The sequence below is a fragment of the Triticum dicoccoides genome, chromosome 3B (genome assembly GCF_002162155.2).
Source record: "Triticum dicoccoides isolate Atlit2015 ecotype Zavitan chromosome 3B, WEW_v2.0, whole genome shotgun sequence".
NCBI lineage: Eukaryota > Viridiplantae > Streptophyta > Magnoliopsida > Poales > Poaceae > Triticum > Triticum dicoccoides.
The window spans coordinates 175,037,978-175,053,208 of NC_041385.1; the positions used below are offsets into that span (position 1 = coordinate 175,037,978).

Sequence of the window (15,231 nt, forward strand, 5' to 3'; positions counted from 1 at the left end):
ATTTGGGGTCAATGTTGCAGGAGGATGGGGGTATTGATGAAGATGTGAACCATCGAATCAAAGCGGATGGATGAAGTGGCGCCAAGCTTATGGCATTCTCTATGACAAGAGAGTGCCACAAAAGCTAAAAGGCAAGTTCTACAGGACGGTGATTCGACCCGCAATATTGTAAGGCGCTGAGTGTTGGCCAACTAAAAGGCGACATATTCAACAGTTAGGTGTGGCGGAGATGCGTACGTTGAGATGGATGTGTGGCCACACAAGGAACGATCGAGTCCGGAATGATGATATACGAGATAGAGTTGGGGTAGCACCAATTGAATAGAAGCTTGTCCAACATCGTCTAAGATGGTTTGGGCATATTCAGCGCAGGCCTCCAGAAGCTCCAGTGCATAGCGGACGGCTAAAGTGTGAGGAGAATGTCAAGAGAGGGCGGGGTAGACCGAATTTAACATGGGAGGAGTCCGTTAAGAGAGACCTGAAGGATTGGAGTATCACCAAAGAGCTAGTTATGGACAGGGATGCGTGGAAGCTTGCTATCCATGTGCCAGAGCCATGAGTTGGTTGCGAGATCTTATGGGTTTCACCTCTAGCCTACCCCAACTTGTTTGGGACTAAAGGCTTTGTTGTTGTTGTTGTTGTTGTTGTTGTTGTTGTTGTTGTTGTTGTTGTTGTTGTCACTGTTCATGTGGGCTCATTTGAGCCCAATCTCAAATACTCCACGTCCTTTTGAACCGTTCTTGTATGTGAGTAGGAACGCAAAAAAAGGAGGTTAAAAAGTTTGGAAGATGTAGAGGCTAGGGTTTTCACCATAAAGGAAATGGAGTGTAAGATTTCTTTGCTTTTACTATGAAACTCAAACCAGAGGAAAATTCGTTTACTCTTCCTATGTTTCATTCCTTTGACTCAATGGATATATAGTCTAATCAAAGGAAAAATGAATTCCTATTTCCATATTGTCCTTCACCTTTCCTATGAATTATAGAGGGTTACTAGTTTTTTCCCTTGCTCAATGGTCTTGGGCTCTTTGCTTTCTCTAATAATGGCAAACGGGGACCACATTGTCCCTAAAATACAGGGACCACATTGTCTGACATTAGATGAGCATTTCGGTTCTCAGGATCTTGATGCGACCGTAACAGAAATAGGGAAAAATAACATGTGGCTCTTATACATTTTTTAAACAAGGCGAACAATTACCATTTTCATTTCTTTAAAACATATTCGCTCAATTAACGTTGAAAAAAGGGATGAAACCCTTTAGAAATGCCCATAAATGTCGTCATGGACATGACCGCATACGACACCATTAGCCCCCTTGGCTATCAACGCAAAACACGCAAGCCGTCGGCGCCAAGAAAAAGACTTGTCAAGGTTGGCTACACGTGTCGTTATCAATCACCCCTCCTTGAGACAATGACTCCAACTTCATTGTAGACAACCAACAAGATAGCCCTTGCCGCAACAAACACATGAACCCTACGATGATACATGCCAAACAATCGACCAAACCCACATAAGCGACAGGTTAGCTTGACATTGGCGACAAACATTGCAGAAGCCCGCGTCGTGCAGATGCCAGTTGGGATGTGGATCACTCGTTATCCATCTGTACTGGCGTCCATATATGTAGTTGGGAAATTGCCCCAACTCAATAGTAATGTTTTCGATCATCTATACAAGGTTAATATTGTCTTAAGTTAAACTGTGTTCAAGTTTGGTAAACTTTATAGAAAGTATCGATATATACATTTAGTCAATAACGCATTTTTTCCGGAGAAGTCAATAACGCCTTATGAAAACATATTCGTAATAGACCTAGTGAAATTGATTTGGTAGTGTTGATGCCAATGTTTTTTATGGATTTGATCAAACTTTAAACAGATCGATTCAGAGAAAACACTGCATGATCTTGTATTGATGAAAGAAGCGAGCGTGTTGTATCATACTCCTGGCTTGCACACGGGATCAACGTTCGAACGTTCGAGCAAAACAAGAGATACACACGCAGGCACGCATCAACCGCGGCAACGGTTGATCTTGCTGCAGCCGCGCGTGTAAGGGTTGGCCACCGCAGAAGGCCGGACGTTGGCGTCGGAGGTGTTGGCGCTATTCCCGCGCACGAGAGCACGGTAGCTGATGACGCCGCCGGTCGACTCGGGCCGAGCCCCGTCGGCCTCCTGGGCCGACAACACGAGGCTTGCCAGCACCAGGGCCACTAGCGCAAGCTGCTGCATGCTCACCTTCCCCATGCCTGCTCCTCCCTCCTGTGTTCTTCCAAGGAAAGAACAGAGAAACAAAGAAACTTGATACGAGGTGACCTACGACGGTTCCTCCTTATTGGTGTGCCAAGCTGGTGGGGATGCAGAGCAAAGGGTTCCTTTTGATGAGGCTCCATGCCTAAAACACGAGCGGACCAGAGGAACTCAGAGGCGCATGCCCTATTTAGACCGTCTTTTTACGAAACGGCATCATATTTAGTTTTTTTTCTTAAAAAATATAAATTTCAAATAAGGGATAAAATAACACAAACAGAACCAATTAATTAATAATTAATTAATCTGCACAAGACATGTCTGTTCTTTGATTTCTTTTCCTTTCTCTACATACAGTAACCCATGTGCATGTACGCAAAAACAAGCCCTATACTACTGCTGCTACAGTGCTACTCGAGGTTCCGGTTGCCGACGATGGGCGGGTCGGCGAAGGGGCCGTAGAGCCAGCCCCTGGCGATGTGGCCGTAGGAGGCCTCCGTGAGGTGGATGCCGTCCCAGCTCCAGTGGTTGGACGGGTCGTCGCACGCGTACGCGCCGGGCTCGCCGCACTTGGACGTCAGGTTGAAGTTGTACACCCCGACGCCCGGCGCCCCGCAGCACGCCCTGGGCTTCTGCCTCAGCATCCCTGCAACACATCCATCACAACCCTTTATCATTATGGTCGCTCACACAGATAGTAGTAGATAAGATAGACAAATGTCTAGAATGCGTTGTCCGATTCCAACCCGGATTGCCCGGATCACAACGTGCGTCATACTTCTCAGACACCCTCCCTTTTGCCTGCTCTTTCGTGGGAGAGGCAACTAAAATGGACCGGACAGAGAGCATTGCGGAATACGTCTTCGACTAATTAAGCAGCGCTATTCCAAATTGACCGGGCATGGAGAATATATAATTATTTATAGCAGCATTTTCAGGGTCATCATCACAAATTCAGCATTGAAAATGAGCGCCGTGAGGAATCAGTGCACAGCGGCACACCAGCTGCCTGCCCAATTTCTTCTTCTTCTATAAAGAAAAATAATCGGCCTGTTGGACTGAATCTACACATAATTGATCACATCGAGCGGTCGTTTTCTCCTTATTAGAAATTAAACTGATGTGCACACATATCTGTGATACTACCATGTACTAGAACCAAGACCAAGTTGGACGAATAATGCATGCTTGGCTGTGCCTAATTGCTGTATGATTACTTGATTAGGGGGACGAAAACGATAGGGGAGCCTTCCCAAATGTACAGTACAGACAAGGTGAATATGCCAAGTGGATGGCCCCAAATACATGTGTAACCACACAGCTACTCCCTCCGTCCGGAAATACTTGTCATCAAAATGAATAAAAGGGAATGTATCTAGACGCATTTTAGTATTAGATACATTCATTTTTGTCCATTTTGATGACAAGTATTTTCGGTATATGTGTTGTTTTGCTTTTGTACTTTCGGATGATCGTAGTTTGCACTTCCTAGTTATGTTTAAACTTCCAACAAGTGCACTACAGTAACTTTAAAGTATCATTAGGGCCGGCCGATTCTATGCATTTGTTTTCATCCTTTTTCTAATGATGACACTTAAGTCCAACATAAAACCCAACATTCCAATTGCCTCAGTTAAATCCCAAATTGTTAGCCGTCCATGTTATGCAACTGCTATCAGTTGATCATCAATAGGTCAATGCTCTACGGATCACATGGATCAGCAACCAAGGCGCCAGTGAGACTTCGGGATACAATAATAAAACTAGCAGGCATTTTTTGGTATATACGCGGCTTAGCCGTCTCTACCATGTGTAACCAAATAAATTAGAAAGAGATACTCATGCCAACACAGTTATTGTACTAGGAGTAGTAATTTTTATACACGCGGTTTCGACTGATTTTGTTTCAATACTTTGCCTGGATAAATTGAGCACATCACATAAATAGCACCTAAAACATTCAGGACAAAAGAATGTAGCAGTATGGGGGTGGGGCTGCATTGATCGATTGGCTAGATATATGTCATCGGTCGTTTAGTTAGGTGTCACATCAACCTCGTCATGCATCACGTACGTGCCTACGAAATTAGTATCGGTGGGATCGAGTACCCGGCCACGTTTCTTAATCGGTTGCAATGTTGACGACGCGACCGAGCCATGCCATGCCGGCCAACGCAAGTAGCTGCACAGCGAAGCTTCTTTTTCAGGGAAATTTATCCTCGCATCCCGTTCACGAGAAGGGTCCGTGGTCTTTGTGCATTTGCTCACGGAACCTCTCAAAAATAGGAGCGTTCGGGCCAACCACCGGTTTGGATTGCTCGCCCGGAAATGCATGCGCGCGCCCATCACCCCGTTGATTCTTTTGTTCTCCCGTCCCTTCCCCATCTCCCCTCCTATGCTTGTGGTGGTCACGATTCACGCCACCTCATGAATAATTACTCGTGTGGCGTCGTTGATTCAAATTCCCTTACAAAATTCAAGCCCGGGCTTTTGTTAGTTTTTTTTATGAGTTTTCTTGGAATAGAAGTGAAAGTGATTTATGTCCCTTTTTTTCTTTAAAAAAGGTGGCGTGGACAGGTGGTGGGCCCAGCGTGTCAGCGGCCGTCCGCGTTGCCGAAACGAACCGAACAAACTACCAAGACGCAAACTGCCGTGACCGGGCCAGGGAGGGAACTCAGACAGATGAAACGACGGACAGCCAAGACAAAACCAGGGCGGGAGACAGAGGGAGGAGAGAGGGAGACGGTTGACTCACCCCATTTCTCGGCGTGGAGGACGAACTGGATGGTGGGCGTGTAGTAGTCGGCGTACATGATGCGCACGTCGGAGTGCTTCTTCCGGAGCTCCACGATCTTGCGCTGCAGCGCCACGTTGTGCACCCACGACAGCGTGTTGAGGTCCTTGATGCACCCGCTCTTGCCGCCGTACATCTCCGGCTGCTTCCGGAAGATGGACAGGTACACCGGGAAGCAGCCGATCGGGAGCACCCCGGGCACCACCAGGTCCACGGCCCCCTCCGCAATCAGCTTCTGCACGATCGATCGTCGAGCGCGCCGGCCGGCAATGAGATTTTTATAATTGAACGGCAGGCCGGCGGCCGGGGACTCACGTGGATGCATGCGCGCTTAATTACCTCGATTCCCTCGCCGATGGAGTTGACGACGTCCCCCACGAACTCGTGCACCTCCTCCAGCGGGCGGAACGCGAAGAGCGGCGAGTTGTAGTCGTTGCCGCCGAACTCGCCCACGATGAACAGCGACCGCCGGAACAGGCCCCTGCACTCTGATCAAACCAAGCCGGCAGGCGCGCGCAATGCATGCACATCAGCTTACACGTTGAAGTAACTAATCAAGATGCATGTATGGATCGATGACCAACCAACCTTCGGGGGAGCTGCAGATTTTGGGCTTCATCTCCTGCAGCCACTTGATCTGGGTGTGCAGGGAGCCGGAGTTCCACACCGTCTTGCCCAGCCCCTTCGCCACGAAGTAGCTGGTGTCCAGCGCCGTGGCCCCGGTGATGGCGAAGTTGGCGCCGTGGTGGAACGTGGCGTTGCGCGCCTTCGACGGCGGCAGCAGCGGCAGCCCCAGCTCCTGCGCTGTTCATGCACACAAAAGACAATCCAAACACAGTTCAGATAATGGCGGTCGCTAGCTGAGCTGAGAGTAACCAACCATGCGAGGAACTGATGATGATCATCCAGCTTAATCAATGAATTACCGATGAAGTCGACGACGAGGCGGCCGTCGGAGCAGCGGCCGGTGGGGTACCCGAAGTAGGTCATGCCATACGGCAGCTTCGCCGTGGCGAGGTACTCGGGGATGCCGTCCACGACGAGGTTGCCGGCGTCCACGAGGGAGTCCCCGAAGTTGAAGATGGCGGCGTACTTCTTGGCCGCCGCCTGCTGCTGCCCCGCGAGCACGAGCAGGAGGAGGACGCAGACCGATAACTGGCGCCTCATCATCATGATCGCACGCGCGCAGACGCCGGCGCTTCCCGCGAGGTTGGCGTCACGTACCGCCGGAGACCTGTCCGAGTTTTAATGCCTTTGCTCGATCGGCTCGCTCGTTTAAATCCTCGCGCGGAGATGGTCTCCGGCTGTGTGTACGTACGGTGGTGGTGCTTAAAGTAATGGAAGGATCTTTTGATCAAAGTGCGACAGTATTGGCTGGTTTAATAGTTTGATCAAGTCTTGGGTTCCGGGGAGAGAGTGGGGCCGAATGATTTGGTCATGAGCGCGATGGAATACTCTACCCAGCCAGCAAGGTCAATAGTCTCCAAGGCCCAAGCTGTTTTTCTTTTCTTTTGATTGAGCGAATAATCTCCAAGACGTTCTTAACGGGTTCGGTCGCTCGTGTGCTTTGCGGTTGCGGGCGATCAAGCGGGGGTTTTGCTAAACAGTCTTGCAAGTCTCGGTCTACTCGGACTTCGATGCTATATCCATGAGATTTTACATTGAGATCCATGCTTATTTTCTGTTTTTTTTATTTGTCTCTCTTGCGAGTTATGTCACTTGACTAAGACTTGGTTAAATTTTAATCGACTCAGACCTAGACACACCCGTGAGACCTAGCAACACCCTTCGCTAAAACACACGTGACGGGTGTGGCTATATCTCAGTCGACTGAGACTTAGCAAAGATGTTTTTTTAAAACCCTAGGGGTTCTCTACCCATGGCTCGATACTTGCCCTAATGCACATCTGACAAATTGTTGGAAGATAGAGAAAATGTTTTAGTTCAAGGAATACTAAGAATTAAGGAGTACTTTGCATGAGACAAGTGATGCAAATCAGTGGCGAACCTTGGAACTAAGTACCTAGGGTGTCAAATATCAGTACGTTGGTACGAAAATTGGAGAAATTACACTAAAGTAGTATTACTTGTTTTTTTCTAAATCGAGGCACCACTATATTAATTAAGAGAGAATAGTGTTTGAGTTACAAGGTTCCCACAATAAAATCAACGGGGTTACTCTTCCAACCACAATGACCCTAATTTCTTTGCACCCGCCGTGACCCAAAGCATCATTTTGTCGATGACCATGTTAAGCATGATCGTTTGCGTGTGTGTGTGTGGGGGGGAGGGGGGGGATGTGAGTACTAGAACGATTTTCTCACCATTCCGCTACACTATGCTCAAGGTGTGATACATCTTCAACCTTGTATACATCTAGAAATTTTTATTATTCCATGCTATTATATTATCAATCATGTATACTTTATATACAATTTTATATTATTTTTTTAGAACTAACCTATTCTTGTTTTTGCCTATTTATTGTTTCGCATAATGACAATACCAAACGAAGTCCAAACGCAATGAAAATTTACGGTGATTTATTTCTGGACTAGAAGGACCCTGGAAGCTCAGGGAGGAGGCTAGAAAATATATGAGTGGGTCACAAGCTCACACGGCATGCCCCGGGGGGACGCCACCTGAGCTTGTGGGCCCCTCGTATCTTGACTTAATTCCACTTCTATAAATTCCCTAAAATCCCAAAACCACCAGAGCGAGACTCGAAACAATTATTCCGCCGCCGCAAGCCTCTGTTCTTCCGCTATCCCATCTGGAGGCGTCCGCCGGTACTCTATCAGAGGAGGAATCGATCATAGAGGGCTTCTACATCAACCTTGCTGCACCTTTGATGATGTTTGAGTAGTTCACCACAGACCTACATGTCCATAGTGATTAGTTAGATGGCTATCTATCTCTTTCTCTTTGATCTTCAATAAAATGTTCTCCTTGGAGTTCTATTCGATGTAATCTTTTTTTGCAGTGTGTTTGTTGGGATCCAATGAATTGTGGGTTTATGATTAGATTATTCATTGAAATTAATTGAGTCTTTTCTAAACTTTATTGTGTGTGATTGTTATAGTTATGTAATGCTTTCCAATCTAGGAGTTTTGTTTGGCCAAGTTGATGAGTAGATCTTTAGTGGAAGTGGTGCATAGTAGTACGTTCAATCTTGCAGTGTCCTCATCTCATTACAGAAGGGGTAGAGAGGCACATATTTGTATTGTTGGCATGTTGCTACTAAGGGAAAAACGACGGGTGAGGGAGTCCTGGACTAGGGGGTGTCCGGACAGCCGGATTATCATCGTCCGCCGGACTCCAAGACTACGAAGATACAAGATTGAAGACTCCGTCCCGTGTCCGGATGGGACTTTCCTTGGCGTGGAAGGCAAGCTTGGCGATACGGATATGTAGATCTCCTACCATTGTAACCGACTCTGTGTAACCCTAGCCTCCTCCGGTGTGTATATAAACCGGAGGGCTTTAGTCCGTAGGACAACAACAATCATACCATAGGCTAGCTTCTAGGGTTTAGCCTCCTTGATCTCGTGGTAGATCCACTCTTGTACTACCCATATCATCAATATCAATCAAGCAGGAGTAGGGTTTTACCTCCATCGAGAGGGCCCAAACCTGGGTAAAAACATCGTGTCCCTTGTCTCCTGTTAGCTTCTAGGGACACGATGTTTTTACCCAGGTTTGGGCCCTCTCGATGGAGGTAAAACCCTACTCCTGCTTGATTGATATTGATGATATGGGTAGTACAAGAGTGGATCTACCACGAGATCAAGGAGGCTAAACCCTAGAAGCTAGCCTATGGTATGATTGTTGTTGTCCTACGGACTAAAACCCTCCGGTTTATATAGACACCGGAGGGGGCTAGGGTTACACAGAGTCGGTTACAATGGTAGGAGATCTACATATCCGTATCGCCAAGCTTGCCTTCCGCGCCAAGGAAAGTCCCATCCGGACACGGGACGAAGTCTTCAATCTTGCATCTTCATAGTCTTGGAGTCCGGCCGATGATGATAGTTCGGCTATCCGGACACCCCCTAGTCCAGGACTCCCTCAGTAGCCACCGAACCAGGCTTCAATGACGATGAGTCCGGCACGTATATTGTCTTCGGCGTTGCAAGGCGGGTTCTCCTCCAAATTCCATGTGCTTGCCGAATAGTGTCCAGCTTTCTTATAAATGTTGCGCTCCTTGGCTTCTACGCCTAATAATGGCCCTCTTCCACGTGTCGTATGAATGCGAAAAGCCAGGGTATTTTTACGTTTTTACCCCCAAGCTGCGCGAATAGGCTGCCTATAAGAGAGGCAAGGATCCAGATCCAAATCACACCATCCTCCTTCCGCGAGTACTCATCGGAGCGCTTCTAACAAAAATCCACTCCATCATGGACAGTCGATGCGGCTCCTCCTCTCATGCTCCCAGCCCTCAGCCAGGAGATTGGAGGAGATGTTCAGTCCCGCACAGCGAGCTGGTGACGCTTCAAGCGGAGGGATATCTTCCTCCGGCCTTCATGGTCCCGGTTCGAGCCGGATTGGCCACCTACAAAGGCGGAAAGCAGGCAGAGAACACCCCCAATCCCTCCAAAGGAGAGTGGGTGTGCTTCGTCCCTTATCTAATAAGGGGCTCGGATTTCCCATACATCCGTTTCTCCGGGGGCTCCTGGAGTTCTACTGACTCCAGCTTCATCACCTTACGCCCGCCTCCATTTTGCATATTGCGGGTTTCGTAGCTCTTTGCGAGCTGTTCTTGGGCATCAAGCCCCATTTTGCGCTGTGGAAGAGATTGTTTTGCCTCGTACCCCGTTCTCACGAGGGGTCGATATATCAAGTGGGCGGAGCCGAAATATGGCGCATCGCCGGAACCGGATATCTATCCGGAACCCCGAAGAAGGCGTCCGAAGACTGGCATTCGGAATGGTTTTATATGGAAGATGCTCACTGTCAGACCCAATTCGGATCGGCCTCCCGGAGTTCAGCAACGCTCCTCTGAAGAAATGCCTGAGTTGGCGCCCGCTGAGCCCTCAACGGAAAGATGACATGAGCGTCCATTATCTGATGGGCTGGATAAGGTTGCTGGCTCATTCCGGATTGACCATGATTGGAGTCATGGCCACGTGCATTATGTGAGGGGTGCAGCCGTTCCAATATAGGGGGCACCCCATGTGGGATTTCAATGGGGAGAATGACGCCACCCATCATGGCTGCAAGGGACCGGGATCAGCCGCTGATCTGGTGAAGATCCTGTCCGGCTTGTACAAGGGGGAGAAGGAGGACTTCCTTCACACGAGTCCGTTGAATGGATTCTCCATGAATAACCCTCGGAGATGGGTAAGCGGACGTTTATCTATCTGATCCATGCTTTCAAAATTAAGTGTCTTACTTTATGATTTCGATGGAGGAACTGCGCCGGGATGTGGAGGGCATACACAGTCCGACTCCACAACCCGAGGATCCGGGAAGGTCCCTTGATCCGGCCTCCGAAGAGGATCCGGCCATAAAGGTGGAGCTGATTGACGGGGTGTTCCACCAACTTAGCATGGACAATGCTCTAGTCGCCATTACGGCTGACTACCCCGGTTTATCTCCGGCTTCCCAGGTGACTATGACCGGAGCCCTGACACCATTACTTTGTCTGTGCTTATTTCTGACCACCATATACCAACGGTGTCTCGCAGGAGGTGCCTTCAAGGCGGGAAGCTGATCCCGCGGCGGCTGACCAACAAGGGTCAGTTCGGCCCAGCAGGCGGAAGAGGGGTGCGGTGCGAATTGAAATGTCGCCGCAACGGTATGGCATGCCACCGTTTTTAAGGAAAAGACTCATGTGAAGTATATTAATGCTCATGACTTTTCCAGGAGAAAGAGCGCTCGCCGGACTGTACCCGGAGAGGTTGCCAACCAAGCCTCCGCCAGCCAGGCTCCAAAACCTGGTCCGGAGGGGGAGGCGAGCGCAAGGCGCGAGCCGGATGCTTCTCCAACGGAGGATGCCGACAGGCTGTCCGCCACCAGGTCTGAGGTGGAGAGCGCCATGAATCACAGGCGCCGCCGGACAGTTCTTCGTGACGCGTGTTTCTCCCCGGAGGCGTTGAATGCCTTTAATGCGGGAGATGCGCACCTTCGTGCTGCTCAAGATGGTTTAACTAGAGCCACGGAGCAGTATGTGAAAGACATACGGGTAAGGAATTTTAATAGTTATATATGCCAGTAGCCCCCGAGACTTAAAGTAGTTAGAATAACTGATTTAAGGATCATATGATATGCAGGATCTTACGGAGAAGAATACCCAACTGTCCCAGGAGCTTCAAGAGTGCAAGGCCCAACTTGAGGCCGCACTAGCCGCAGGAGGAGACACAGAGACCCCCACTAGTAACACATATTTCGAAAAGATGAGCAGTTTATGGCGTGCGGCGTGCGTATAAGTCTGACAATAATATTGCAGATGTTGCCGGACTTGACCCGGACAAGCAACAGCTACTGCGCCAGCTGAAGGCCGGCGAGAGGGTGCTTATGAAGGTGCAGCAGGAGAGGAACAAACTCCAAGATGCCCACACCCAGCTGGGAGAAGAGCTAAAAGGTGTTCGGGCCCAGCTGTCTGGCTCCGTGAAGGAGAATCAGCGGCTTCGTCGCGGCATTTATAGTAAGTGCTTGAGCAAACTCATTTGAAAAGAAGAGTTCGGCGAGGGAGTTGATTGACAGAAATATGTCTGCAGGTGTGCTCACGGGTCGTCCTGCGGAGGAAATGCCCGGTTCAACGGGTGATCTGCTTCCCGAGCTGCTGCAGCTGCACGAACGTGTTCGGCAGGCGATGAGCGTCATCGTCCAGCCTTATGGCCGTCCGTCTCCCTGCCCGAGGGTATTGGAGGGCTTGCGGAGAAGCTTCAGGGAGCACGGCAGCGCTTCCGTCTATGGAAGATATCGGCCTGCCGTCAAGGCGCCCGGGAAGCCTGGGCCATGGTGAAGACGCGGTACACGAAGGCTGATCCAAACCACATGGCCGAGGTCGGACCTGTGGGGCCCAATGGGAAGGAGATTCCTGTGAGCTTAATGTATGGCCAAGTAGAGTTGGCCGCTAAGTATTCCCAACGGGACTGTAAGCTAGACAGCTTGTTAGATGGGATTGAAGAGGAGTACGATCAGTCAATTTGACGATGTAATCTAAAATGACATGTAAAATGCCTTCTAGCCGGATTGTAGATCGTTTGTCTTTGGGGTCCTTTTCGCTTCGACCTCGGGACCCTAGAGTCCGGAGTGTGTCCGAATACCCTCACGGTTATGAAAAAACCGGGGCATGCATGGAGACCAGGCATAGGGGTCATTAGTGCTTTATCAGACAAGTGCCCAACTAGTTATGTTATATTACATGGTTAGTAAGAAACATCTTCCAGGGAGAATAGTTCCGTTAGGGGTTCCTTTCCCTGGGAGGCATGCCCTAAAGTGCATGTTCGGACTACGAAAAGAGCAGAAAAGCATTTGGGGGCAGATAAATAAATAAATAAATGAATAATCATCTTTCAAGTCACCGACCGAATATTCCCTTAAGAACGCTAGCTTTCGGCTTCACCCAGTCTGAGGTACACATCCGGCTGACCCGACAGTAACAATCGCAGAGGTGCTCCCTTTACCTCCTAGCCAAACAATCGGGAATGTAGAGGTAAGCGCAGGAGCCAGGCAACCCAGCTTGGCCAAAACTTAAGTCATATTGATGCATATAATGGTGAGTAAAAGGTACATGCGGAAGTGTGACGCATGTGTTGGGCATGGAGCCCGTATAAATAAGCTTCTGTTAAAGAAGCCCCCAGGTATAATGAGTGCGAGCAGCACGTCAAGTGTGTGCGAACAATGCGCAGGTCAGCCCACAAAGGCTTTACGAAAAGAAGGGAGGAAGGAAGAGAAAAAACAAAAGACAGTAAACGTTTAAAATGTGGACGGAGGAAGGAGACGAACTCTGAGTCCGGCACTAGGCGTAGAATCTTCGGAGGCGGGCTGCGTTCCATGGGTTCGGCTCGAGTCGATTGTTCGATGCGTTTCATAGACGGTATGCTCCGCCAGTCAGGACTTGATCAATAATGAAGGGACCTTACCGCTTGGGCTTGACTTTGTCCTTTTTCTTGTCCGGCAGGCATAGAACTAGTTCTCCAACATTGTAAGTTTTGGCCCGTACTTCTCTACTTTGATATCTTCGAGCCTGCTACTGATAGAATGCGGAATGAGCCTTTGCCACGTCGCGCTTCTCCTCCAATGCGTCCAAGCTGTCCTGCCGATCCAACTCGGCTTCTCTTTCTTCGTACATGCGCACTCGAGGTGAGTCATGAATTATATTGCAGGGCAAAACTACCTCTGCGCCGTATACCATAAAGAATGGCGTGAATCCGGTACTACGATTTGGCGTGGTCCGCAGCCCCCAGAGTACGGAGTCGAGCTCCTCCACCCAGTGCGTGTTAGATTCTGTGAGGGACCGCACTAACCTGGGTTTAATGCCGCTCATGATTAGACCATTTGCTCGTTCGACTTGACCATTAGTTTGAGGGTGATAGACTAAAGCGTAGTCGAGCTTGATGCCCATGTTCTTGCACCAGAGTTTAACCTCGTCAGTCGTGAAGTTCGTGCCGTTATCAGTGATGATGCTGTGGGGGACGCCATAACGGTGTACTACCCCAGATATGAAGTCTATCACAGGTCCGGATTCGGCCGTTTTAACCGGCTTGGCCTCCATCCATTTGGTGAATTTATCCACCATGACCAATAGGTATTTTTGCTTGTGGGTTCCCCCTTTAAGGGGTCCAACCATGTCAAGCCCCCAGACCGCAAACGGCCAAGTGATGGGTATAGTTTTGAGGGCGGTGGGTGGCATGTGGCTTTGATTAGCAAAGAGCTGGCAACCGACGCATCGTTGGACTAAGTCCTGAGCATCTGCCCGGGCAGTCGGCCAATAAAATCTTGTACGGAAGGCCTTGCCCACAAGGGCCCGGGCTGCGGCGTGGTGCCCGCCGAGTCCGGCGCGAATTTCAGCCAGGAGATTTCGCCCTTCCTCTTCGGAGATGCACCTTTGAAGGACTCCGGTTGTGCTTTTCTTATAAAGTTCTCCCTCATGGACCTTGTAGGCTTTAGATCGCCGAACTATGCAGCAGGCCTCATTTTGGTCTTCGGGAAGTTCCTGCTTAATTAAGTAGGCTAGGAATGGTTCTGTCCACGAGGCAATTACTGCCATTATTTCGTGGGCTGAAGGTGTTATTTCATTGGCCGAGCCATCGATTGTGTCAGAATGTTCCGTGTTGGGTGGTGCGGTTGGTTCCAGGTTGTTATTTCCAGGCTCCTCTTCCCATAATACGAATGGCTTCAAAAGCCGCTCCAGGAAGATGTTTGGAGGGACGGCATCGCGTTTTCCGCCGATGCGTGCCAACACGTCGGCTGCCTAGTTGTTATCTCGGGCGACATGGTGGAATTCTAGTCCTTTGAACCGAGCTGACATTTTTAAGACGACATTACGATAGGCTGCCATTTTCGGATCCTTGGCGTCAAAGTCTCCGTTTACTTGGGATATTGCGAGGTTGAATTCCCCACGCACCTCTAGGCGTTGAATACCCATGGAGATTGCCATCCGGAGACCATGTAGAAGGGCCTCATATTCGGCTGCATTGTTGGAGTCCGTGTACATTATCTGAAGTACGTATTGGACTGTGTCTCCGGTTGGGGATGTCAATACGACGCTAGCCCCCAAGGCGGCCAACATTTTGGAGCCGTTGAAATGCATGATCCAATTGGAGTATGCGCCGTACTCTTTAGGGAGTTCGGCTTCGGTCCATTCGGCGATGAAGTCAGCCAAAACTTGCGACTTTATAGATCACCGTGGTTTGTAGGTTATGTCGAATGGTAAGAGCTCAATGGCCCAATTTGCAATCCTGCCCGTCGCGTCGCGGTTGTTTATAATGTCGTTGAGAGGTACTTCGGAGGCAACTGTTATCGAACACTCTTGAAAGTAGTGTCGCAGCTTCCGGGATGCCATGAACACCGTGTACGCTATCTTTTGATAATGTGGGTACCGGGACTTGCATGGAGTTAAGACAGTGGATACGTAGTACACTGGTTTTTGAAGAGGGAATTTGTGTCCTTATGTTTCTCGTTCGACGACGAGTACCGTGCTGACAACTTGATGTGTTGCCGTGATGTATAATA

The 15,231-nt window shown here is 49.3% G+C and overlaps 2 protein-coding genes across 2 annotated transcripts; both read right to left on the reverse strand.

The window, feature by feature from the left end:
• Positions 1-1,841: 1,841 nt before the first annotated feature.
• On the reverse strand, positions 1,842-2,338 carry LOC119281075 (protein RALF-like 9). The gene has a single exon (XM_037561711.1). The coding sequence runs from the start codon at positions 2,250-2,252 to the stop codon at positions 2,019-2,021; it is 234 nt and encodes a 77-aa protein (XP_037417608.1). The 5' UTR covers positions 2,253-2,338; the 3' UTR covers positions 1,842-2,018.
• A 180-nt stretch (positions 2,339-2,518) lies between these two features.
• LOC119275407 (GDSL esterase/lipase At5g45910-like) lies at positions 2,519-6,392 on the reverse strand. The gene is made up of 5 exons (XM_037556231.1): positions 5,976-6,392; positions 5,638-5,853; positions 5,389-5,537; positions 5,011-5,284; positions 2,519-2,901 (listed from the first exon to the last, which is right to left on the reverse strand). The coding sequence occupies exons 1-5, from the start codon at positions 6,220-6,222 to the stop codon at positions 2,666-2,668; spliced, it is 1,122 nt and encodes a 373-aa protein (XP_037412128.1). The 5' UTR covers positions 6,223-6,392; the 3' UTR covers positions 2,519-2,665.
• Positions 6,393-15,231: the final 8,839 nt, after the last annotated feature.

Excerpts from the sequence above, each read along its gene's own strand:
- LOC119275407 (XM_037556231.1), bottom strand. The coding sequence starts at position 6,222 with ATGATGATGAGGCGCCAGTTATCGGTCTGCGTCCTCCTCCTGCTCGTG. Across the intron at positions 5,854-5,975 it reads CCTCGTCGTCGACTTCATCG|CGCAGGAGCTGGGGCTGCCG; the intron begins GTAATTCATTGA and ends GTGCATGAACAG. Across the intron at positions 2,902-5,010 it reads CCTCCACGCCGAGAAATGGG|GGATGCTGAGGCAGAAGCCC; the intron begins GTGAGTCAACCG and ends GATGTGTTGCAG.
- LOC119281075 (XM_037561711.1), bottom strand. The coding sequence starts at position 2,252 with ATGGGGAAGGTGAGCATGCAGCAGCTTGCGCTAGTGGCCCTGGTGCTG.